The 27,957-nt window shown below is 37.9% G+C and overlaps 1 protein-coding gene across 1 annotated transcript in view; it reads right to left on the bottom strand.

Annotated features, from left to right (window-relative positions):
• LOC136106224 (connector enhancer of kinase suppressor of ras 2-like) overlaps positions 1-27,957 on the bottom strand; it is a 171,911-nt gene that overhangs the window by 83,358 nt on the left and 60,596 nt on the right. Inside the window, exons 2-4 of the mRNA XM_065846445.2 lie at positions 27,313-27,476; positions 7,974-8,176; positions 6,574-6,661 (exon numbers count right to left, since the gene is read on the bottom strand). Of these exons, the coding sequence (XP_065702517.2) occupies positions 6,574-6,661; positions 7,974-8,176; positions 27,313-27,476 (455 nt within the window). The remainder of the gene's footprint in view (positions 1-6,573; positions 6,662-7,973; positions 8,177-27,312; positions 27,477-27,957) is intronic.

The raw sequence follows: 27,957 nt of genomic DNA, 5'->3' as shown, positions 1-27,957 counted from the left end.
AAGAAGGCTCTCTGCTGATAACTGTCTCTTACAGAGGTACCTGTAAAGACAAATGATCTCTTGAATTTCATCATGTTCAAAAGGTTACTTTACAGTTGTAGGAAACTTGACTTCTCTTGTGGTTGTTTAACCTCAGGGATCTCTTCCTACCTTCAAAGTCATTAAACTCATGTGCTCAATACTAACAACAATATAAACGTAAGGTGGAGGGGATAGATTCATGATAGTGAGAAAAAAGTAATTGAATATAATTAACCTGGCATGTCAGAAATTCAATGATGCGTAGAGAGAAATATACGTTGCCCTGCCTTAAATCAGGCAGAATGTTCATCAGCTGTTCTACAAGTCATGTGGGGTGAAGACAGTTGAGTCAGACCTATGACTAGGTAGACTGTGCTATTATAAAGCATGGGAAGAGTAAACAGAATATTTTGAAAACAAACGCACCACTAAAGATGTTAAACATGGTGTGTCTACACTGGTAGACTGGTTTGCTCCATCTTTTGCTTTTTTTCACAGAACAAAGCATCCTCTACTGCTATTTAATGCTTTGAAGATTTCCTCAGTACAATCCTCTATAAAGCAAGACGCCGTGGCAAGACCCTTTCCTACCGGCGAGGCCCCAGTGCTCCTCCCGCCAGCCAGCGCGCCAAATCACCGCACAGCCTCTCAAGCTACAGTTTACGACAACAAAATACAAAGGAAAATACAGAAAGCTCAAGTTTACCAGACAGAGATTAGAAGAGACCCCCAAAAACTTTGGTCACACCCCACTCCTACACAGTGAGCACCCACCCGTGACACCTCCCTGTCAGCAAAGGGGTGCTTTTCTGCAACAAAATCCAAATAATGATATTCCTTAGGTATCGCGGCATCTCCCTGTGCTCAGGGAGACCGAGACCCCCAGCCCATGCCTGCCAGAGTCCCAGAGCCACACGAGTGAGGGAATGGAGATACCGCCACCAAACTTGCTGAGGACCAGGCAGCGCGGGATCCTCGCCTTGTTTGTCACAGGAATCTTGTTTATAATGCCATACTGGTGCTGGGTATTTACATTTAAGTGAATTAATGGTTAATAAAAACACCAACAAAAGGGGAAATTAATAAATATATCTCAAATCCTATCTCACATTGGAAAAAAGCTTCCTACAAAGCAAGATAAGGAATTCAGAACATAATTTTAAGGATGACAAGTAAAAAAAAAAAAAAAAAAGTCTTGTTAATTTGCCTTTTTTCCTGGAATAAGCTTTCAAGTAAAATTTAACTTACTGATATACCTAAAAGATCCCCTCAGGTAACTTAAGATTCCCTACAGTTCTGAAGATTTCCTCTTTCCTGGGCCTGACCGGGGCAGCAACCACAACTAATTGCTTCAGACTTCCCAGGAAATAATTCCAGCATCCTCAGTCTACCAGGTCCAGAAGCAGATGAGCTGTGTGACCGGCTCAGCCTGTCACACTCTCTTTATGGTTCCTCATCCAGCAGCTCGAGTCCTCAGCTGAGCCCCCTCCATGGAGCCCCCTCCAGCTCCCCAACCTTCTGCCTTGGGTGCTGCTTTGGGGAAACCTCATTCCTCAGCCCTGGGACCCAACACAGAACTCTCCCACCCTCAGCTCTAAGGGTCACGTTTATTTTGGAGGGTGGGCACTTTGATAGAAAAATTAATTTCTAAGTGCATGCGGTTTAGAGGATATTGTTACAGAATAAGTAAGTAAAAATCAGAAGATTGTGAGTACCAAAGAACACAGAGAAGAATGTATATCAGTATTTCATGGTCAAGTATCCCTTTGATGTTTCTTCTGTATTCATACTGTTATTTTCTACAGCACAAAAAAAAGAACGGATTAGTTAGTTTGGTTGGCAATGCCCAAGGCACTTTTTCCTACAAGTTTCAGACGCATCTAACAGCACATCCACCATCTCCTTTAACCCTCCAAATAACAGGAGAACAAGATGATCACAGCAGGGTTTACAGCTTGACTTCAGAGCTAATGCTCCTTTTTAAATTATTCCTTTAATTTCTGTGCTAGAAATACAATATGAGCTTCATTCTAAACAAACTTAATTACTTCAGGTCAAAAAATACAGGATTTTATATAGTAAGACTGAAATTTTATTGTTTTGTAGAGCAGAATTAATGTCAGCTATACTTATGTTGCACATTGAAGATTACATTAGCATTTAAAATGTTAATGGCTTTGGGATCCCTTCCAAAATAGATGCATATTGACTTTTTTTTTTTTTTAAATACATCAGACTAGTTCAACTGAGAGGTTGAAAGCACTTGCAATATTATACTAAAATATTAAGATATGTAGGTCATAATATCATTGCGATTTATTTTTCTCTGATAAATAGCAATGCACTATGGACCTCATAAAATCTTCGAGGACTAACATTTATAGAATGTTGATCTATTTTTCTTAGAAAATAAATAATAGTTATAGTGATAGTCTTTCTACATCCTCCATAAACAAGATGACATGTTAAAAATGTTTTTTCTTAGAGTTTAAAAACCCTTAAAATATTAGTAGCTGCATTCTGGTTTCTCTCTGTAAAATGGTAAAAGACAAGAATTACAAAAATAATCACAGCAGCAGTATTACTTACAAGCCAGTTTCTGTGTTAACCAGAACATCCTACCTTTCAAAGCCACAGTACACCTTCTTAACCCCGAGCAAGTAAACCAGCGTTCTTTTGAATATTCATAAAGAGAAAAGGTCAGTAGGACTTGTGTTCACCCACACTGTATTCATAGTTTCAGTTTATAATTCCGAAAGGAAAAAAATGCAAGGACTACTGAAGATTGCAGATACCATAAAGAATGTTTTATGGAAAGTCCTGAGGATAGTTAACTAACAAATAAAAATACTAATATTTGTGAAATATTCAGTTCATTAACTTAGTACAATAAAACAGCATGAGTTAAGTCTAGTACTGAAAAGAAACACAGACCTTATTAAAAGGCAACTTGGAGAAGAACTTAAAACCTTGTGTTGTTTGCCAGCGGACACGGTGGACATGACAAAATTATATTTAACAGTATATTGCTTGCATACATATAATCAAACTCTCTTCTGGAATTCACACATTTAAAAGAATGAGGTTGCTCTGAAATTAGGCAAATATACACTGGTAAGTACAGCGAAGTTACTTATTTTACTTGGTTTAATTAAGGTAAAGACTTGATCAAAATCTATATTTAGAAAACAGTGAACAGATGTTTGATCACAAAATGTTGTTTAGCAAACACAAGCAAAATAAGATTGAGTTGCTGAAAGCTGAAGTCTGCAAAGTTCAAACTGAAAATAACACCCAGGTTTTCAAAGGCAGTTGCTGAATCACAGAATAATTCAGGTGGAAGGGACCTCTGGAGGTTATTTAGTCCAATCACCTGCTCAGAGGATGGCTCATTTAAAAAGTACACCAGGTACAGGAATCTACTAAGAAACAACAATTTCTATCAATTGCAGTATGAACTAGAGAGCTTTAAAAAACATATGCTTCATCTTAAACACAAAGTATTTGACTAAAAATAGGGCACAAGTCGGTGATACGGTCTCTGAATTTATCCCAGTGATGTCAGTTAAACATTAGTGAAGGGGAGAACAAGCAAAATTTTGTTTTGCTTTTGTTGGAAAAAATTAGGGTGAGTTGTGCTAACGTTCCCCTGCAAGACACAGACAAACAACTTCTTTGGAGAATGTTTGTTCATGCAGTTTAATGCACATGTCAAAGGCAACTATTAACATCACAGGTTTAAACACCTTTGACATATTCATAAAATCAACGTCTACTAGAACTAGTGAACTCTTTCTACTCAATGAAAAACTAACCAATGGTTACATTTTACAAACAAAATTCCAAACCTATTCTTCCCCAGTTATTCCAGTTACCCTTTCCCCAGGTTGGGCTTGGCACTAGACCATGGCCAAATCCTAGTTCAGTCAAGTTAACCTGGTGGATTCATTTTCAGAGCAAAAAGGAGAGGTAGCCTACCTTGAAATTGGAGTTATACTTCAAAATTAATTTAGCAGAGAGCTCAAACATTCCAGTGCTCTGTTCTAACACCTTTTTGGCACATTGTCATCAATACATTCTTACGGGACGTTGCAGCTTTCTGCACAATACTATTCTCTTATAGTTTCCCTACTGATTTTAGTGAAGGTAGGATCGTGCGGGATATGAAAACTGAGAATAAAGTACATTCCCAAGCATAAGAGAACAAGCCTAAAACTCCTCTAGGACTAGAGAATAAAGATCAATGATCTTACAACCAGTACAAGAAGATACTGTTTACAGGTAAACAAGTGACTGCTTATTTATCGTTGCATTTACATGGTATATAAACAATAACACCCAACATTTCAGTTCATCTGTTTGGTTTAAATTTCAAATGAAGATCACATCTTCACACTCACACAGAGAAAGCATATGACCTGAAAGCTATAAAAGCTCCTTCCTGGTTAGATACAAGAGCGTGTCACTCAGATGTTATACATACAGCACATCCCAGCAAGAAGATCCATAAGCAGTGTGTATATTAAACTAAGATTGCAAAGTAATGCCCCCTAGTTAGAAGGAAGTTCCCCTTGGGTGGCAGCTGTAAGTTGCACACACAAAGGATAGGAATTTTGCACAAAACAAATCTGCAGGTTGAAGATGTTCCTTGCTTAATGTGCCAAATGCATCACTTTGACTGCTATTTTTGCACTAAATATCTGAAATGTATACCATTAATAAGGAATATCGGAAAAGATCTGAGATCTAGGTTTCTATTAGTTATGCCTTTCAATTCATATTTTAGCCTACAGTTAAGACTGCAATTCTGGTTTAAGTGAGACATTTCTGCTTTCACACATCAAGATCAATTTTTTCCTCAGATTTAGTAACAGCAAAACTGTCTCCCTATGAATAATTTTATCTCCTCTTTCTGGTGCTAAGTTTAATATACTGTAAAAAGATCTTAATAGACGACTATCAAACAACCCAGATATGACGATAAGGAAAAGGCAAAACTTGATTTATAACTGACCTGAAGAACTAAATGTTTTTTGTCTTGGAATGTCTTGGAGCTTATGCTAAAAGATAGACTGTTTTTAAGTTGTCAAAAGGAGAACAGCTTTGGGAGTGAAGAATTGAAAAAAAAGAACTAAACTGGCAGAGAAGAAATGAATTTCATCTGCCAAAAGCAGTGAAACGAACAACAGAAAGGAAGACAGCAATTCAAAATTATACTATTTTCACCAAGGCCACAGGGAAAAGAAAAAACAAACTCACACAAAGTGCAACATCAGCTGAAGAGTGGAATCAGAATCCAAACTTTTTATACTGTAGAGAAGTTCATTTTGCTTAGTCTGTAAATCAAAAATAGCTTAGTGCTATAAACACTTTGTAAGAGAAAGCTTAATAACAATACATAAATAATTAAATGCCTACACAAGAAGTTTTAAACCAAGAAAAGAGAAAAATGATCTTTGTTTCGCACTGCAAAAATGCATAAAGGACAAAATTTCTTAAAGGAATAAAGCTGAATATTACAAATTAAGGATAACAGTGTGAAATAGAAAGATATAAAGACTGATATTTATCAGCCTTAGTTATTATTTTTTTTCCCAAAAACTAAAATTAAACTGGGGGGGGAAAAAAAGTTTGCAGAATGCTACTACTCCAGCCCAAGGTGCTCACAAAACCAAAGCTTTAGCTGAGCTTCCTTCTTGCTGTCCCTCCTACCAACCTTTCATCTTTCTCCTTTGCTTCATTCCAAGACAGCCCCACCTGTTCTCTGGCTTCTCCACAAGTTCCAACAACACTGTTTTGTCTCATCAGTATTTTTAGCCACTCACAAGAGGAGAATCTTGCTGTAATTATTTCTAAAACTGATTTCCAGTCAGTCTTTCTGCACTCCTGTGTCACCTCTTGTCTTACTGCAGGGCCAGACACTGTCAGACTACTATTATTTGTATATTATGTAGCACTACAGACCAGATAAACTAATTTTATGTATCTGTGGACTGTACTATATTAGTTAATGAATTCCAGTGATGATAATACTACTCCCCTTATTTGTTCCATATCTGGTTTGTTTAATATTATTAATATTTCATGTTGATTACTAAACAGCTTTCATATAACTGGCTCTCCTTCGAGTGAAGGAGCCACAGTACAGGTTCTGGATATACTTGAATGTAATGTAAGAACTTGTTCCCAAAAGATCTTTGATCATCCATATTTTAATCTGTAATAAACAGCAGTAGTTAAGCTCTAGCCCACTGTAGCCGTTTTCTTTTATTTAACACTTGCATGTTGGTAGATGACCTGACGTGAAATTTTCCACTGAAAGCAAAGTGTATTATTTTTAACTTCACACTGTCCTTCAATCTCTCCAGGCATATCAGGATAACCAAAGTCCAAAAATCTTCCCATCACTCCCAGAGAAAGAAAATAAGCGAGGAACAGAGAAGTAATGCTAAAACAATTTTTTTTCCAGCAAAGTAAAAGCAACGTTTTTACTACTGCAATTTTTCAGCAACAGCATGAAGAGGACTCAGAGGGGAAGACGACCAGTCCTACCTGTTGCACGATGGTTGTTAGTTCCAGGCACAGTTGAACGATGTTGTTTTTCAGCAGCGAGTATTCTGTCACACTGACAAATGGGGACCTGTGACAAAGAACAGGCGAGTTTTTACAGCATTTAGGATTAAAACTCCTGTTTACAGTATAAGCAGATATGTGTGATATAGAGAGCAGTTCTACACACAGAAATGTGAAACACCTAATCATGACAATCTCCAGCAGCAAGGCAGACAGCTCTTGTAAAATATGCCTTTGAAACAAGAAACAACAAACAACATCTGCAGGAAAGACCTAAACTGGATTTTGGCCAGAACATCAAAAGTTATCATTCTTGTGGAAGGTAGAAATAGGAGCTTCCAAATAATTGTCCAGATTTCCTTTGTACAGCTGATTAAAAAGACAGCATTTCTAGTACGACGTCCCTCTTCAGCAGCAGTTAGCACCTTCAGAGAGCAAAGGAACACTTGCTCAGTCACTAACAGCTTCCTGCCCACTTGGATTTTCTTCAGGCTTTCCAAATTCTAGCTGAATCTGACCCCAATTGAATTTATGAGAACTGACAAGGTCATAGCCCAAGAGAAGATGACTGCTGGCATTAGGTTAGGAAGATGTCACCAGGATTATACAAATCCTGCAAAGGAGGGTGATTCACTCTCACTGTGACTTCTAATGTGCCATTTATACGTTCGAGAGCATTCAGATTCAAGATAAAGCTATCCATTGCTAGAACTCCAAAGAAAGAAAAACAGAGCTGTTATTTTGTGTTTTGGTTTCTGTCTTGCCACAGTCAAAATTTTAGCTGCATTTATTCAGATAGATACTTTTAATCAAATTCTCAATTTATAAATGAAAAAAAAAAAGTGGTTGATTGTTGAGCATTCACCAGCACAACTGTACTTAATACATCAATCCTACTCTTGTTAAAAAAAGCTAACGAGAAAATTTAATTTTCAGACTAAACAAGTACTATAATTTATTCTGAAACTGCTGAACTGATTTGCTCAACTCCAGCTTTTCATGTCCTTTTGATTGCTGAACTACAGTTCAAACTTCACAGTCTTTACATACTTACCTTTCTTTCTGAAATTACCAATGTTACCACTCGTGGCAGTGAGATGTCAACTCAGAACAGCACAAAAGTGTTCATTTCACACAAAATCCTATCACACTGAAAACAACCTGAAAACACAACTAGAGAAAACTTTAACACCCTCCTGACAAAAAGAGTACTACATTTTGCCTGCAATATTTGAGAAATTTGCAAAACAAAATTTAGAGCTAGAATTCCAGAATAGCCATTTTAATATTAGAATAAAAGAATAGAAGAGAAAAAGAAAGAAGAAAAACAACCCAAAGAATTATTCTTGTCAATAAAGGATAAAAGAACAGTAAATTACCTGTCCAGCCAGGCTAGTAGGTTCTTGGCAGCACCAATCAGGTCAACTACAGAGGTAAGAAAATCATTTGGCAGTCGTCTGGAGGCCCTGCCATCGTAATGGCCACTCCTCCTTCTACCCGTTATGAAGTTCTGAAGATTTTTGGCTGAGGCATTCAGCTTGTGAGACAGAGTTCTCAGGTTTTCAGTCTCCAAACCATAATTCTGTGGAGAAAGCAGATACACAATTAAGTGAAACACTGAGTTGTCAGCTACATGAACAAACCGTGAGGTTAAATATTCAGAATAGCATTGGCTGAAAAAAGGACAGGACAGTTATGGATTTTCTTCCATTCTGCTAATTCTGAGGGAGGGGTGTGTTTGAATCTAAGTTTTAAACATACAAGTCCCTTTCCCCTTAATCCATATTCCTTCAGCCATGTCTCTGTCCTTCTATCACTAAACCAGTTCCCCACTTAGACCCAGGTAACAAGCACAAAGATATCTCAGCTCAAATACATTAAATAATTCACTCAAATTCACATCATGTTTTGTGGCTACTCATTCTTTTATTAAAGCGCTGAAGGAATTCCCTACACTGCTCTACTTAGCTCTCAACACCTACTTCTGCCAGGATGACAGTAAGTGGATTTACTGGATGCCTTTCCCAGCCAGCGACCTGCTGGGCTTCTCCTCAGAAGGAGTTTGATTTTGCACACTCACAGAATCCCAGAATGTCAGGGGGTGGAAGGGACCTCGAAAGCTCATCCAGTCCAATTCCCCCACTGGAGCAGGAACACCCAGATGAGGTTACACATCATCCACGTCCAGGCAACACATATCTGCATATGCAGGATTATTTCCCACATACCAACAGTAGGAAAAAAACACTCAGGAAGGTTTGCACCCTTCTCTGTTTTTCTTTCATGATGCTTAAAGTTGCTGCATAGTTATTTTTGCCAAATTACTCTGTTGGTGGAAATGGACATAGGGGTTTAAAGAATGAATACTGACTGTTAAAGCAACACCAAATGCTGTCCATCTAGCCACATAATTCGTCAAACTATCACAAAATCTGGATCACAAAATCATCTTATTATAGAGGATATCATCAGCAATAGTGCCAAGATGAAGCTGTGCTCAAAGTGACACTCGTTAGTGAGGTGTACAACCGACTTAGGCTTCAGGATAAGTCTGTTTGCTGTATGTAAAACATAGGCTTTAGTTTTCACAGTTTCATTCTCTAACTCTCTGATTTTCAAACCATCAGCGAGGATTCCTGCCATCCCCTGGCTCCCCTCCGCTGTTCGGTTTCAGGTGCTTGTTCCCATGTTCCAGCGGATCAGGGTTATTGTGGGGTGACAAGAGGGAAGAGACAGGACAGGTGACCCCCAGGCCTTTGGCAGCTGAGCTTTATTCTTTTGAAGCACAGAAAAAGCAGGTGGCTGTTGTCAGAAGCACTAGAAGTCAGAAGACAGGAGAGAATACCATTTTTTTAACAACCTGAAAAAGACTGTTGTTTTTACTGCTGCAGAGTGGAAGACATGATGCAAGAGATCCATTATGAATATTCCGCGTAGTTAAAAATGCACACTGGAAATCGGAAAATAGGAAATCTGCATCCAAATGGATATTAATTCCTCTTTATATCATAAATCCAAGATGCAGAAACAGCTAAATGCACTGTGACAATGAACCCTCCAGCTCTGTAACACAAGCCCAGCTAAAATTCTGTTGGTTTTGTGCACACATTTTGCTCTGAACTTCCATTTTTAAAAGACAGTGGGAAAATTAAGTACATTTTTTATCCATCTGATAATAGAATACCTGTGTTTTTTTACATATTCAAAGAACTGGAATGAAAAAAAAAATCTTCAGCTGTGGCTTACAGTGTTTTCATATCTTATTGTTTGCATGTAATAACATCACAAATTAGTTTTTTATGCTAATAAAACTACTATCTGTGAAAATTTTAGCTACTAAGATAAAAATTGGCCAAATTATTGTAGCACACAGTAAGGGAAGAAATAACAAGTACAATAGAAAAAAGTGCCAATCATTTTTTTGCAAACACACCTGCAGCTCACAAGCTGAACATGAAATATCTGCAATATAAGAAAAGTTTATTTCTTCTGTGGAAAAACACCCATCATAGTTATATACTTCAAGATACTAATATTATGAAATTGTTTTGCTATAATGTGGAGTACAGGAGAAAAATGTATGCTCATTGCAATCTGTTTGACACAGGATATAATAATTTTAGCTAAATAGTTCATATTGCATAAGTAATTACTATAACTTACCCTAAAACCAGATTTATTTTTAATTATAGTAGTTTTTCTTGATGTTTGCATTCATGTAATTAGTCAGTGTAATGTATGTATAAATATGTATAAACACATGGATGCATACACAGCTTTTTCTGCAGGTGATATTTTGAAAACATTACAATTTCTAGAGAAATGAAAGTGCAGAGCAGTAGAACTGACCGAGGAGATGAACAGAAAAGACCCTGCCTGAAATTCAAGCATCTTACATGAAATTCACCACATCAAGGTTTTTAAAATACCACAATCTAAATATCATGCTACACTCCCGTTTTAGGTTTCACAGAATCACATAATATCAGGAGTTGGAAAGGACCTCAAAAGCTCATCCAGTGCAATTCCCCTGCCGGAGCAGGAACACCCAGCTGAGGTTCCACAGGAAGGTGTCCAGGTGGGTTTGAATGTCTGCAGAGAAGGAGACTCCACAGCCTCCCTGGGCAGCCTGGTCCAGGTTCCGTCACCCTCACCATGAAGAAGTTTCTTCTCAAATTTAAGTGGAACCTCTTGTGTTCCAGTTTGAACTCATTACCCCTTGTCCTACCATTGGTTACCACCGAGAAGAGCCTGGCTCCATCCTCATGACACTCACCCTTTGTGTATTTGTAAACACTAATGAGGTCACCCCTCAGTCTCCTCTTCTCCAAGCTCCAGAGCCCCAGCTCCCTCCGCCTTTCCTCACACGGGAGATGCTCCACTCCCTTCATCATCTTTGTTGCCCTGCGCTGGACTCTCTCCAGCAGTTCCCTGTCCTTCTGGAACTGAGGGGCCAGAACTGGACACAATATTCCAGATGTGGTCTCACCAGGGCAGAGTAGAGGGGCAGGACAACCTCTCTCGACCTACTGACCACCCCCCTTCTAATACACCCCAAGTACCATTTGCCTTTCTGGCCACAAGGGCACAGTGCTGGCTCATGGTCACCCTGCTGTCCCCAGGACCCCCAGGTCCCTTTTCCCTACACATGCATGAAGAATGCCCACAATGTACTGGTTTGTTCCAGCTGTGCCACAGCTGCAGTCTCCATTTCAGACAACGGTTTTGGAGCCTGAATGAGCCCCCAAGCAGATGTGCCTTTGTCCCCTCAGATGCCACAGTGTCCTGGCACCCAAACCTGTCCCGCTCCCCTCCAGCCCTCCCTGGGCTCTGGGCACCCATCACCACTCCTCTGGGCTCAGCTTCCCCATTGCTTCAATCTGACAGATTTGTGAAGTGCCACAGAAAGCTGCTCCTGTGTCACCTTCCCGAGTCCCAGCACCATTGTACAGCGAGCAGGATCGGGAAATTAATTTAAAAGCTCAATCTTCAGGCGCATCTTCCCCACTATAGGCTGGTTTTTGAGCCGTTCTCAGATTACGCATAAATTGACTTATCACAGACTTGTGACATGTGCTGCAGCTTTGGGGGATGCTTGGCCACCCCTCTGCTGGGAAAGCTGCTCTGGTCCCTTCCAGGCTGCTCACTTGGCCCCACCAGCCCCGTTGCCTCCAGGGACCTGCACCCCACACCACATGAGGTCTCTCCGCACCCGTCTGCTGGGGCCCCAAAGCAGCTCCGGGCTTTTGTAACCCACTTTGGGAAAACGCGACGTGGCAGATGGGATCCCACATCTCGCTGCTGTCTGCATCACTGCACCCGTTCTCCTGCAAAGGCCACAGCTTTGCAGCGGAAACTGCAGGGTTGGTGATAGTGTACGTTTGTTCAGCACTTCAGGGATAAAACCAAGCAACACTGTGTGTTTGATAGAAGCAACGATCCAAAAGTAATCACACACTATGATTTTAGCATAAATAGTTCTGACACTTCAATGGAATGAGAACCATCAAAACACAGCTTTAAAAAAATTTCCTCTCTGAAGGTATTTTTTGAGAGGCTAACAGAAAACACAATAGAAACCTAATTCTAAAATACTTGCCTCTGTACGCATTTCTTGGTTTTCATCAGGTAGATGTGTTAAAATTTTGTAGTGTTATTTTTATAACACTTTAACACTGAAGATATTAAAGTAGCATGAAGTCAAAGTATGTAAGGCGTTGTGTTTCAGTGTCGAGGGTTAAGATTGCGGGGTGACAATCAAACCCTGGCAGATGTATTGTTAACCTCCTCTCTCCCCTACTTCCCCCCTTTGCCCTTCCCTCTCCCCCCTTCCCACTCAGGACAGGCGATCGGGAGCAAAAGAAGGACAGAGAGAAGAGAGTTGGAAAAGTTAAAGATGTTTTAAAAAGATGTCAGCCATGAGGAAAAAGGAAAGGAAAAGGGCCGAGATCCTCGTGATCTCCCACTTGTATATGAAGTATTCACGTGAATGGAATGTTATACACCGTTGGTCAGTCTCTTGGTCACCAGTTTCTCGTTGCCTCTCTCACGAGATGTCCATCTGTGCTTATCAATAAGTTTGCATTCCATTGCTAGGTTTAACCAAAACATGTGTCCGGTTCTCCAGGAAAATGCAGCTAATATGAAGGCTTTAGCTACGTGAGCAGGGGTGACAAATTCAGCTGAAGGAAGGAATAAATTATACCTTGTAATTAGTGTATTATATTTAGTAATGTGAAAGTTCTGCTTGAGTGGTATGTAGACAGGAAAACAAAACAAAACTTGACTTGCAGTCTGCTAACAGTTACACCTTTGGCACTCAATCCCGTTGTCTATGTCATTATTATAATCAGTAGTGGTCCAGTACAGACCCTTAAAGCCACCACTAGTTTCCACTTGGACATCGAGACACTGACTGTAACTTCAGACGTGACCATTCAGCCAGTTCCTTCACCATCACATAAGCCCATCCATCAAACCCACCTCCAATCTTAACTTAAAAGCAGTTGCACATGATGTCTGAAAAGTGCCCCATCCAAAACCAGCCAAAAAACCTGTTAGTGATCATATGACTCAGTACAAAAGTTCAGGTCTAGAGATTAGAACCTAAAACTGAACAGATTTCCTGAATGCTAGAAAAAGGACAATGATTATAACAAAATGCAAGATTTGGCAACACTCAGTGAAAAGTTAAAATAAATCCAAGAAGTACTAACTTTTATTAAGGAAACTCCATGTTGGGTGTAGTGTCAGACTGGCACGGCACAGTAGTGTTTTAATTGGGTAGCGATCATAATCACGAACACGACCTAATTCTCAGGACGTCTGACCACAGACCCCACTTGTGCACAGTTTAACTCATCTGTCTGCAGTAAATGTTTAGTGGGATTTCTATTATAATGGCCATTCCAGCTACTGTACAGCAAGGAGACGCTGTACTACACAGCGAAATATCTTAACACACAAAATTATACCTATTTTGATATTTACCAGGATCCAATTTCCAAAATTGCAAAAGAATCCTGGTTTACTAAATAAATTTGTTTTGCTCTGCATTAGAGAAGGGAAAAAAAATATATATATACTAAAAATACATAAAATCCTAACCACTGTTGTTCTACAAATTACAAAATATATTAAGAAAATGCATTCCATCTTAATGGCTGGTGACTGCAGTTCAAGTACAACATTGTTCAAATTTGTTTTGTCTTTTTCTTTAAAAACTCTTCTCATTCTGAATCAGGAAATTAGCAACACTATACAATAAAAACAACCCTTCTCAATATCTTTAATAGCATTCGCCTATCAGTTTATTATGACAGTCAAACTGCAGTATTATAATCTAGTTTATGTGCACAGAACACAATGAAATTTCATAAAAATAAAAGCATGGAATTTATTAATAACTATGTTAATACTATGCAAATGTGCAAGATCATAAAACAAATTAGAGTACATTATCTGAAACACCTCAGTACTTTTCTATGTGCAGCTTTCCTCCCTCTGTGCTCCCCTCCATTGTAATTATTCTACCTTTCAGAGGAAATTGTGTCACAGTTCTTTCTTGTCTCACAAGTCTCTAATTTGGAACTTGCCACAGTGTTTCTAAGATCAACCTTCCTATTATCTTGTAAATAGACGCATTAAGTAGATACTGCTAAGATTAAATATTTTAACCTTATTTTAAAACTTGTGATTTGCATTATATTTTTAACTTGTAGAAGAAGCTTTAGCATTTCCATTGTAATTTATATGTATAAATGTAATCAAGCATCACTAAGCTGCCTTGAAAAGTAATTCTATTGAAAAAGCCACGTGTTTCTGATTTCAGATAAGAATTAGAACATGATAGTCATTCCTTTAAAAATCAGACTCAAAAAGACCATCAGTCCAGCCATCAAAGCAGAATATGGTATTTAAATAACTTTTTTTAAATTATGTTTGAGTGTGAGAGTCAAATGACTGGACACTTGGTAAGAGGAACTGAGTTAGAGAAAAGCAGAAGATGAGGATACATTCATGTATCTCCTCTGAAAACATAGAAAATATATGGCTGGTCTGGGCCTTGAAATGACCGTGGAAGAAAGATGATCGAGAGCAGACACAGACACGGGATGCAGATTTGCTTGTTCAGGCATCTCTGAAGGGTCACTCATCATGACAAGACTTGACCCAACAGATGCCAGGCTAAAACTGCACAGGAGACTGGTGCCTGTGAAGAAATTGTTAGGATGATCAAGAATTAACCGGTGTGCTTATCACCCACTTAAACATTTTTTTAGTAGCTTTTCTGTTGTAGCTCTCACTACAGGTCTCTGAATATGCTACATAAAGTCACCTTGGCCTGCTTGATCCCAATGAAGTCAATGGGATTTAAATTCTGTAATATCCAAATATTGTCTCTAATCGGGTAAGCTTGAATAAGCTGGAACATCTTAATGTTTGTTTATGTATGAGGATGAGAAAATCTTACTATGGTACAAGTATCTAAAATACATAGTAGTATGAGAAAATTAAATTAATTATACACAGCACAGGCATTCAAAAATATCCTACAACATTAAACAAATCAAATACGCAAGTACCTCTGTCAGGCTAATCAGCGTGAGAAGTACATATTTTCTTAAAATGCATTTTTAAATCATATCATCATACAATGGGGTCACGCAATATGATGCAGCACATCACGACACGCCATCAATGTATTTTTTGCTTAAGATGTGTAAAAACATGAAGTCTGCTATTCAATTATGTAGACTGCTTGTTGCCATAATAGTGTCAAGTATAAAGGAAGGGTACTTTTAGGCAGATAAAAATATTACGACACAACATCTGGTCCCAGATGACTTGGGTTACTGGCCTTTTTTCAACATATAGAATGTTCACTTTGTGATACGTCCAAATATACTTTTAAAGATCATGCCACTCTCACTCTGAGTCTGCTGGCCATGTTCGGAATATCTTAATTTCATTTTTTCCCTATACTTTTTCTGTTTTCTTTATTTTTTTTTCTCATTTATTTATAAGTTCTAAGGCTTTCTTATATTCCTCTTCACAGCTTTAGATCAGTCATTCAGCAAGTACTTGATATTTTTTCTATTGTTATATAGTCTAAATAAGTATACCTTGCTATCTATCTCATTTATCGAACAGAAATGTATCTATTTAAAACTGTAACTAAAACTGGAGGTGCATAACAGGGACTACAGAATGATAGTTATAAGATTTTATTAAGCAATATCCAGTCAAAAACTTGTGTATTTTCTAGATCAAAATATGTGCTCCAGACATGGAAGATAGTTGTTATATTGAAATTGTCTAAAGATATATCAGGGATCAGATGTTTTATATATTCTACTTTTTGCTTGGAATTGTCTAAAGCATTGAAACAGCTATTTCTTTAGTTAACACTCATTCTCACAGAAGTTTTAAGAACAGCAATTTTGAAAAGCACAGATTCCCTCTGAAAGGAGATTTTTACATCTGATTTCAGCCGTAAAGTGGAGTGCGGACATTTCCAGCCCTGAACCATCAGGAGATTTATTTCTGTGGAAGCAACAAACCCTCAGTTCCAGAACCAGCAGAGCCTGATCCTAACCTGTGCTTACAATAATACTTTATCTGGAAGAGAATGTTTTACAGCTTTGAACTCCAGGAGCATCACCCTGAGCCGTTTGTAACTCCTCTCCCGCTGTACTTCTAAATTCACAGCTTCTGCTCAACTCCATCTTCACAGCAAGTTTAGATCTAAACTCCCTGGAAGTGAATTTGCATTTTAAAAGTTTTCTCCCTTTCAAAATGTATTTAATGTTTTCTCTTTTTTTTTTTTGAGCAAAACCTTAATATTACATCAGCATGAAATAATGAAACCTTCTTGCAAACACACTGACATAAAACGGTGAATGTACCGCACCATCCACACACCATTTGTCCTTTGTCAATCTGACATCTGTGCATGTTTAAGAGCTTCAATGGCAACTCTCAGAAAAAGACACCCCTAGGAAGATAAAGCTGTGGCAGCGTTGCTTTTCTGATAAGCACAAAAGCCAGAGCAGAGTGGAATAAGGCAGTTTGGCTATTTTGTGGCTTCTTTTCACGTCACAAGATAAATTGTTTCCAATTACTTTCCCTCTAGTACGAAATAAGGACTGATCTGCATATGGTTTCAATTAAAAAAGCCTGTGTAAGCCAGACATCTGCGATGGCTTGACCTCTTCCATATGTGTACAAAGCAAGCGATGCAGAATATGCTGATTGGCAATAACGTGATAAATAAACAAGACCAAAGGGTGACCTAGGAGATATTACCTCCAAAAATGTATTAGACCATGGGCTGGTGACTTTTAAAAATTGCTACCAAGTATTGGCCACGTTAGTGCCCACCGGGTTGCAACTGCTGGTCCCCAGCGTGTGCCACGACTACCCAAACGTCATGTCCCTCTTAGAAGTACTTAAAGTACACCCAAAATCTTCTGAAAATTTCCTCTTGCCAATCCAGGGAAACTCCACCAGCTTTATGTCATGGACAGAACACCCCAAGCCTACACTATACCTTGCCAGTACTCTCTGATCTTCATTCATGTGCTGCTCCTTTCTCAGCAAAAGTTAACCAGGTTGCACACCTGTAGCACACTGTCCAACATCAAACCTGTATTATTTGTTACTAAAACCTCACAACCAATTAAATTTTGCTATTTAATAATAATCATAGCTTTGTGTAAAAAAACAAACAAACAAACAAACAACCATCCAATCATAGGAATTCTAATATTTTCATTTTTTTAAGTACCTTTTAAAATGAAATAAAAGGTAGAAATGCAAGATTACAGAGAGTAAGAGATTCAGTACATAAGACAGAACTAGAACTTTAAAGGGGGGTGAATTATTAAAAGTTCAGAGAATAAATGACAGGCTTTTCTTTTGGAAATAAAACATTGACACTGACCAGTTCACTTAGATCAGACATTTAGCTTCAGTTCTGGCAGAGTTGGTGGTCTCATGTAAAAATTATACCAGATTTCAAATCAGGATCCTAAAGAAAAAATTATCTATTGCTTTCTGCAAGGGAAAGATGATTTTGCAAATGAAACACATAAGCAATAAATGTAATCATTTCCAGTGAAATATCTGCAGCCTCAGAAAAAAATTCAAAGCCAATTTAAAATATTCATAATAGTGTTTATACTTAATTATTTAAACTACCATATAAGTAGCAGTGCAACTATTTTTCATTAAAAGACTAAGAATTACCAATGTATTTTATGTGAATCATTATCAAGACAAAAATTTCTTTGATGTTTTAGACTTTGAACACATGAACAAACCAACAAAATATCTGTATATCACTGAGTTTTTGGGTTATTTTAAAGAAATTTGAATATTATGTTAGTGGAACAATAATCTTTTTTATATAATAGGGAAAGTTGTTAGCTTTCTGCAACAGTCTGTATTAATCTTCCTTTTAGTTCCAAAAACAGAATCCTGTACCTCCTTAATCTGATACACCTTCCTGCTACTATTTAATGTAATTAGCTGGGTCTGGATCAATTAGTGGGATTCAGCCAAGGAACCATCCACCAGTGCCCACGTGTTCTGGGTGTGGGGAGGCACAGACCTGTCATCACCTGTGTGCCGATGCCTCTCCCCATGGATCTTCTGGATTTTCTCCCAAAAAGTCACTGGTTTAGGCTCCACCCCACTGGTGACCTCCTGACCACCCCAGGATCCTCATGGATTTACTGTTCTGTCAGGTTTAGTTGAGATTGCCTAAAACCGCCAAATCTTACCACAGGTGCTACAGGGTGAACTGGTGCAGACAAAGGCAGCGCGATTGCAAAAACATCACCTGCTTTACGAATTATTCCCATTTGGATGTTTCTCACTCCCAAACATTATGAGACTTCAAACAGCTCTGGTAATGACTTTTAATAAAGCATGCCAAGTCATCCATTGCAGCTGGTTAATGGATTTAAATTATATATTTAAATGTTTAATGCAATAGTATGCAATTAAATGTTAGGTAGCAATACACCAAAACCACACGCTAGTGTTTGATAGAAAGGGCAAGTCCCCTGTACTATAAGTCATGATTATGGAAAAACAGTGTGTTTTCCTTCAATATACCCTGCTTAAAACATTATTTCTGTGTTTGCAGCAAAAGATCAGAACAGAAGAGATACCACTGAGCACTCCAGAACTCAAAACTTCAAATTACTGAGTTTAACTCTTGTACAAAAGCATGTTTTTTAGCGGCATTTTTATGAAATCACAGCTTACTTTGGAAATCTGTATTTTTACGCTTTACTGAATGAGCGCTAACTTTTCAAAACGGCATGATGAGAGCAGGCCAACAATTTCCAGACATGTTTATTGTCCAGTGATTTGAAGTCAGCAGTAAGAAATATTTAACGTGAAACCTGTATCTATAACAGTCTAAGCGTGTAAAACACACAAGACAACACCAGATAGAACTAAAAAGTTCCCAGGATTTAAACAGCTGCTTTCTGCCACCTCTCACTTCCCCCGCTTCTTGTGCATGAAGAATTCAAACAAGAAGGATAAAGACCATCTAAGCCACTGACATGAGTTGTTTTTACAAGTCAGTGCACACACAGACGTCTGAGCACAGTAAATTAATGTGGATTTGCATCAACAACCAGTAATTATGTTTTATGTCAGCCAATAAAGAGCAAAAGAACGATGAATTAGTTTGTCAGAGCTGCCCAGAACCACAGATATTTTCAGCCACAGAAAAGTTTTAATCAGTTCCAAAATTTAATGCACCTATCAACAATTAAGAAAAGCTGAAGTGGAGTCCACAGACAAATCCCAGAACAACTTGTCCAACTAGATTTATAAATTTGTCCAGTGTTTCTGCACTGTCCACAATCAGTGTTATTTCCATAGCTCTCAAAATCCAGAGTATTCACCCAAATGCTCTTGTCAAGATTCAGTTACCTAAGTCACTTTTCATAGAAGTTTCACTGTACTTAATTTTGTTTAATGTTTGCATGAATCCAGACAATTTGGCTACAAAGCTCTAAAAATGCCAAATTAACATCCCCTTCTGCACACGAGTAAGACACAGTTGCTTAGTGTTAAGCACCCCATGACATAACACTGTTATCTTGCAGAAATAGAAAAATAAAGGTGTGAAGCACTATTTTATCTCAGAGAACGATGTTTGCATAGCTTTGATGAGAATTTCTCACAACATTTCCTCTTGTGGCAAGCTTTAATCAAATACACTCTAATGTTCTCAAAAGCAGTGTACAAATCTAGCAACACAATTTATCATGAGGTAAGACATGACACAGGACCCAAATACTACAAGTACCTTTCTTTTTAAGTCTTTAGTCTAGAAATAAAATGATAAAAAAGAAAACATGAGTCCTCTGCTGCACAACTTATTCATCTGTCCCTAGCAGCTATTCCACACACTTCACAATGAAATTCTAGGGAAAGTAATAAATCATATCCCCTTAATTGGATATGTCAATTCTAATTAGTCCACAAAGGCCAGGTAAGCATCCTTAGGAGACCGGGGGTATCTCCACACCGCAGCAGACAAAACAAGTGTCCAAATCTTGGCTAGTCCATGGTGTGGGACACAAGAGCTGACACAGAGCAATTCAGAATATTGGTGCAAGGCAGCAGGGGAATGAGATTAAAACCAGAATCTGGCCTCTTGCTTATTGCTGTGCACTGGTTTTAGCAAATTAGACAACTGTGCAATGAAGGATGCCTCAGGAGCACAAAGAAATCAAAGCAAAAGAAGCAATAAACACCCACTTCACGGTGTAACACGCAATGTTACGGCAGCTGGTTTCAGCAGAAACAACCATGAAGTGAAACCAGGTGTTATTATGTAGGTTTTCCTTCTGCCACTGCACAGGGAAAATGCCCATTCCTTATGCCCAATAGTAATTGTGATCACTATCATCAGCCTTGAAGGAACTGAACATCCAGAAGGGCCGAAATTACAGACAAAAACACTGTCTTCCAGATCCAAACCTCAAAAGAAATCCAAATGATGTTAGAATTGAATGTACCATTATCATCCCCTAATCCAGAGGAATATACACAAATTATACTGTGTACCAACACCATTTGGATTGCATTTCAGCCAGTATTTTCACTCCTGCCCTGGTCTATAGCATCGGACACATGTGGTATTTCAACACCATATAATTAGCCTACCTATTCATTTGCATAAATTTCTGCCACTGCATTAGCCTAATAAGTAGTGATACAATTTATCTGCACATATTGCAGTGTGCTGTTCTTGGCCAGTGAGTGACAGTAACTCATATTATGAAAAGGCACAAAACATTAATTGACAGAATACCACTGAGTTTACCCAGACACATAACCAGTCATAGAAAGTAGTCATATATTATTAAAAATGGATTATTTAATAAGTTTATAAATGGAAATAAATACATTGATTTTTCACTAGCCTGCGGTAGTTCCTGTAGTGGCGTATTCACCAGCCTGGCCTGCAATGGGTCAGGATCCTCATTCTCACCACTACTGAAATAGATGCATTTTCAGAAGAAAGTTACAGCCTTTGGAACAGATTTAACACTGTGAATGCACCCTGTCTCTCCCTATTTTCTGAAAAACAATTCTTGTGTGACAAGAGGTAATCTCTCAACTATGGCAAAAAGACAGGAAAAACGGGTCTCTTTCCTTTCGTTAATGTGTTAACATGGTCTTGCTCTACAGGCAACTGGAATTAAAATAGGAATCAATACAGCAAATTTGTACCTTACCCAATTTTTCTTACCCAGCCTTAAGCAGGAAGAATACAGAAATACTTATAGCCTAAAATAATTGATCTAAAGTTATTAATAGATAACCTAATACCATAAAGATCGGATGCATTATTTGTGGAAAATAATTGGATGTGACCTACTGGAATTCACCTGACCTGCAGCCCACTCGCTCCTACTCTTTCCCTTTTGGACGGTGTGCAGGCAGCTGAAGTTTGAGTAAAACGTAGCCAACTCCTATTCTATTTCTGGTATATACACCTTCCTGACAAGACAAAACAATTATGCACGCATACATGTAAATTACCTGTGAACAAAAGTACTTGAAGCTACTGTGAACCATTTGTACAAACTTAATTATCTTCCTTAATGTTCTGATCCTAAAAGATTTTTGAAAATGTAAAAGTTGGCAACAGACTTCAAAAAGATAAAAAACAGGCAGTCCCTAGAATAGTTAATTTTTCCAAATTGCATTATCTGAAAGTCTAAAAAATAATTAAGCAGCTAATTAAACTAAGCAAAAGATGATACATCCTCTCTAATATGTGAAATAATTAACTAACCCATTCTATACTATTAATTCAGTGGTTTGGCACAGCATAATAAATAATGCTGGACTGCCAAAAGTTGGAATTCTTTTTCAATTGAGATTAATAAAGCTCTCTGGATGCATGTATGTTTGTATAGACAAAAATAATGTATGTGCCTGATTCCTCATTATATTGAGGAGATGGAATCTCTCCTGATCTCTCCATGAGACGGCATTCCATTGCAAATAAAGATTTATTTCCAGCTATTTAAGCATCAATATGTATATAAAATGAAGATCTTAGTCTAGAATAATTATCTTTGAATAACCTCTGACATGTGGGGGGAAATAAGTATCTGTCACATTGAATTATTTGTTAAAAATGAAATTTGATTACATGTCAGGTAAAGAAATAAAAAATACTTCCCAATATAGTCTCAATATTTACAAACCAACAAGTGTATCAGCAGAATGAAAGACAAAAAGGATCTCAAGAGAGATAACTGTAGGCATGGCCATTAAAAATAGTATTAATTTAAATAAAACTTGAATAATTTTAATTCAGAAGAAACAACTGTATCAATACAGAGGCAGCTATGGAAGACTCGCTGCTTCTTCTTCAGCATGGCATACTGCAAAATGAATTATTGCAAACTGCTTTCCATCTGACCAACAAATTACTATTACTGTGGCAATTTTGTTTAGGAGATGCCTAATAAAGAAAATGTTATAAAAATGTTAGGGGAAAAAAAGAGCATATTTGGTAGCTACGTCCCACACAGGTTTTGTTGTGGTTTTTTGTTTGTTTGTTTGTTTGTTTTCATAAAGTAGTAAATATGTGAGCATATTACACTCACTGCAGTTGTTATAAGCATGTTGACCCACAGGTGACTTTATTTTGCCTTCTAGCAGAAAAGCTCTCATGCTTGGATTGCTAAATTCTGCAGTAACTGCAGAGAGAGAAATGTTCTAATCTTTATTTCTCCTTGAATGCTATCACAGCACAGTGCCTAATTTCACTAGCTGAATGCCTATGAATTAACAGTGCTTTTAATTACTTCAGATACAATCTATATTTGAACATGCTTTTTCATTTTACATTCATTTTTCTTCCAGTCATTATCAAAGTCTTTCTTTCCACTAGACTGTTTATATTTTAATTTGTGTGGGTCTTAACAACATACTGACTCCAATACTGCCCTAATTAAATTAAATTTACTTGTATAGGTTTGAACAGCAACCCATGTTGACCTCAAAATACTCCTTCTTTCCGATATATTCTACTGTCTATCAAAGAATTCTTTTCCCCAGGCTCTACTACTTCAGAGTCAGCCTTTGTGCAACTAGTCCTCCAATACATACCCAGATTCATATTTCAGCTTTAATAAATTTACAGTCCAAATTCTAAATGGCCTGCACTTTTTAAGTCCATAGATGTTTTTTAGGTCACTTCAAATAAACAATTGCAGAGCAGCTTCTGACCACACTAGGAAGAATGGACTGCTGACAGAATTTTTTTCCCCATAGCCATCATTGCCAATTTTCTTCATAATTAAAACACTACTCAAAAATGTCTTTCTAAAATAGGCAAATAATTGAAGCTGAAAGTATGGCTCACCTATGACTTTTCCTTTCATAGCACTTAAATTCAACCCAGAGCAATCCCAAGAAAGCGCCAGTATTGTCTCTTCTACAATGAAAGATACTCTCACCTTTTGGACTTGAATTTTATCCTTTCAAAACCCAGATTATTCTAACATTTTAAATTATTTTATTTTTAAAGTCAAATACATATACTTCTATATCACCATATTACCACTTTTGTTATGCACAGGTGTATCTAATACTTTTATTTTCCTCTGTTTACTTTTTTTTACAACTTTCCAACTGCAGGTTGTCTTCTTCTAGTATAGAATCTTTTTACAGCAAGATTCTCATATGTAACGGGAAGTTAAAGAAAGCTCTGAATTCAGAACTTTCAAAAGAAAAATTATGATCTGTGATTGTACTTACTAGTAACATATCTTCTGATTTTATTGAGAAATAAAATTATGGTTTGAATCATTTAATCAAGACCTCATCTTTTTTTTTTTTTTTAACATTTATTTGTGAGAAGTGGATACAAAAACATATTGAGGGCAAATGTGTGATAGATTCTACAACTAAACCTTCCCTGCCTTTAATAATTTGCATTTGAGAGTCTATCTAATATGTGGTTTAGGACAGGGAATTAAAACCACAGGAGGTGCCTCCTTTATTTTGATTTTTCTGGCACATAGAACCCTCAGCGTGGGTCAGCATTTCTGGATACGCTGTGTAACAGTTTGCCTCACTGTGACAGGAGCAGAGATGTTGGGTTTAGATGTGTAACCCCCAACAGCTGCTCCTCACCCCCCCAAAAACAACCAGTGGGCTGGTGGCCAGGCCCTCAGGGAGCACAGATGGAAAATATAGCATCGCAACCAGCACTTCCAGCGTGGTCCAAGAGCTTGAGCTCAGATAGACCAATTTCTCGTGGTTTACAGAAGCCATGTCGCTTTTCTGTAGCTAAACCCAGGACGAACGTGCAGCCGAATTCCTGATGCATCACCGAGCCTAAGATCACCTGAGAGATTTCTACAGTACACTGGAGATGCTGCTGTTGAAGTGTTACACAACCCAGCTAGCGAAGATGGAGCAGAACATCCTGCTAATACTGCCTGGAAGAAATAGGTCATGTCACTTGGATGCTGCCAATAGCCAAACAGAAATCTATTAAGAAATCCATGTACGGCAGGGGGGAAATAAAAAATAAAAATCCATGCTCAATGGGATGGGCCAGTGAGTGGATAATACACAGAGTATGAAGTCGTGCTGGCATTTATTGATATCAAGAGGAATGTGGCTCTGTGATCCAGACGGGAAGAATACATGGTGTGCATGGGATGTGGGTGCTCAGCCAGCACGGGACTGGGAACACTGTGGAATTTTAGACCAGATTGTTTCAATTAATGTTTCCCCTGAATTTGTTTCATAACAAGTTTTGATTTTTTTTCTCAGTATATGTATATATGAATCTACAAATATACCTACATTGTCCTCTATGAACCCTGTCCATACATACAAACACACACAATGCATTAATATATTATTATAGCATCTTGCTGACTGGGGCTGCATTCTCACTGCCCATAAACTGTATTAAGTTTGCTTATAACGTGACTCAGGAAATCAGGGGTAAGACAGAATGCTCCGTAAGACATTCTGATTCAAATAATTTCTTATATCTTAGTTCCTGTTCACAGGCTCAAGCAAAACACAGATTCCCCTCCCCTCTTTTTAAAAATTACTTTTAAATAAAGTCTTCCCTATGTTTTTTTTTAGGCTAGTTAGTCTAAAAATGCACTATAGTGATGAACTCCAAATCACAATTTTCACCAATCACTCAACCAGCAGTCAGATTTTAGTGCAATAATCGATTAATGTTTCAAGATTCAGGACAGAAGAAGAATAAAATGCTAATATTTAGAGGTGTATTTCAGGTGTTAATAAAGGCAGCATCAGATCTCCTACCATTCGCTTTCTGACATTATTTAAAAGAATTAAGAGGAATGATTTTTGGTTACATAGATTAAAAATCTTCTGAATTATTACAGATTAAAAATAGACGCTATGCATAGTCTTGTAAAACTTTCAGTTGTGACCCTTGCTTGATAAAAGCTGCAAGAATTGAAGAATGTGTTGTGCAGAAATGTCAGAAAGAGAGAATAACCCCAAGAGCAGAGCCGCAGGCAGCAGGGACTGGGCTCAGCAGAAAGCACATGGAAAGGGCACCAAGATAAAAAATTAGAAGCAGCGGGGAAGAGAAAAAATAAGAAAGAAAAAACCCACGCAGGCATTTGAGAGGCAGAGCGAGAAAGGAAGGGTAAGGGCTGAAAGGCAGGAGGCTAAATAAATGATACCAGGAGCTGGAAAATCCCCGTCCTGCTTTGAAAGAAGAAAGAAAATCATGAGACAGTGAGAGCAGAGCTGCACCACGGACCAGCAGGGCAGCGCTAGAGAACTGCAGCTTCTTGGTGAGAATAAGAAATAACGAAAATAAAAAAATTCAGCAAGGGTCCTCCTAATGGGCACAGCTGACCAGAGGGCCTTCTTTGTCCGGAGGAAACTTCTCGGGGCTGCTATTTCTGCCCGGTGTCAGGACACGATGCTGTGCTGATGGAACATGGGGGGTGCTGAGGTTCCAAACACCTGGTTTGTTGGGCTGTGCGGATCGCAGCAGCTCACACGTCTGGCTGCATCGAGGCCAAAAGCATTTCTTGGATTTGACATATATTAACATTTAGTTTGTAAGAACAGATATCAAGCTACATGAAGCATGTTTTCTAATTAGAGGTACTTCCAAGAAGCATATGCATAATAAAAAAGTACTTTGTACTGTTTGTTTTTTCATAGATCAAGTGCATTTTCCCACTTGTTTTCTATTATACTGCTAAGTGCCACTTTCCCTGTTGGAGACAATTTATCTTATCCAAATCCCACAGGATAACCTAGTTTGTGCAAAAGCAGAACGCCTGGTAAAGAAGTAAAATACTGAGTCCTTCATAATTTTACTATTATACTTTATTTTCAATATCCTTTCACCTGTTCACCTACAATAAGTTATTTTTTCATTAGAATTAAGTTAATATGTTACATTTTATTAGTTGGTAAGAATTAAATAAGAGAGGAAAAAAATAATTTCCTGACATCAAAGACTTTTTTAGGAGGCTAACGGAATGAATAACTTGTTACATGAAAAACAGTGTTCTTACACATTTAGATGCTTGGAGGTTACTAAAGAAACCCAAACAAGCAAACAAAGAAAACCAAACCACAACAACCACACACACACAAAAACCCAACACACACAAATCAAAACACTCTAAACTGAGATACATCTGCACTTTATCTAAAGTCAATTTTACCATTCCAATCTTGTCTTAAAGCTCATTTTAAACGATCTTCCAGTCTAATTAGCATTACCTTCTGGCTCCTTAGTAGCATCCTTTTGAATGCTGGCATGGTTAAAACACTCAGGTCTACTTGGGTTAGAAGAGTGTGGCAAATGTCAGTGAAATACGAGCGCATATGGCATATAATTACAGAACCATATGGATGTCAGTAGTGCTAGTCAACAGTATTTGAATGTAAGACCAATAAACTTAGAGGAAGAACAATAAAAGACCATCATGTATAATCATAAAATGGAGATATGTCTACATATACAGTATTTTTACAGCAGAAAGAAGCCTCTGGACGTCTGTCCTTTAACGAAGCAAAGCTACTGCGTATGTACAAGCATATAGTTGCGGATGCAGTCTACATTATTTCAATTTTGGTTTGGAAATTTATACACCCAGATTATTAAGGAGAGTGATGCAAGAAACCCCTTACCAATGCACAAAGCAGATCAACCGCTTCCAGGATCAGTTCTTGGTGGCCAATGCGTGTGACTCCCAGCTCCTCCAGCTCCTGGTGAGTGATGTGGAGCAGCTGCTCGCCATTGATCTTCTCTCTTTCAAAATTTTTTATGTATTGTTGGAGACAATCGTCAAGGCCTATTGAAAAAAACAAAATAACAAACAAAACAATGCACATTCAGAATGGAGACAATCATAATTCTGTAATTCATAAATATAGGTTTCTTGGGAATATGAGTATAATTCCTTGTCTGGATCTATTCTGGAAAATGTGCAAAAAATGCTTTAACTTACATAGAATAACGCATAATACTAAAAAGTTTATATTACAGATTTAATTTTTACATTCTTAAGCATTTTCATACTAACTTTAAACCTTTGTGGTACTTATTAGGGAGCCGGGGGAAGGACAAAGAAGCACAGAGAGTGACATTACAGAAAATCTTTTTCTTATGATGTCACAGAGACCTAAATATAAGTTTAGCTCATGATTAGGAACAGATTCTTCCTGGTGTTCATCTTGTAGGACTCTTCAAAGTCATACGGTGTGGCTATCGCTGATTAGCAAGAGTGGTTTTCAGGCTCAGTAACCGACATGAACTCTGCTGCACCCAGTGCC

The sequence above is a fragment of the Patagioenas fasciata genome, chromosome 11, assembly GCF_037038585.1.
Source record: "Patagioenas fasciata isolate bPatFas1 chromosome 11, bPatFas1.hap1, whole genome shotgun sequence".
Classification (NCBI taxonomy): domain Eukaryota; kingdom Metazoa; phylum Chordata; class Aves; order Columbiformes; family Columbidae; genus Patagioenas; species Patagioenas fasciata.
The sequence above is the reverse complement of the archived record's forward strand: the minus strand, read 5'-3'. Positions and strand labels throughout refer to the sequence as shown.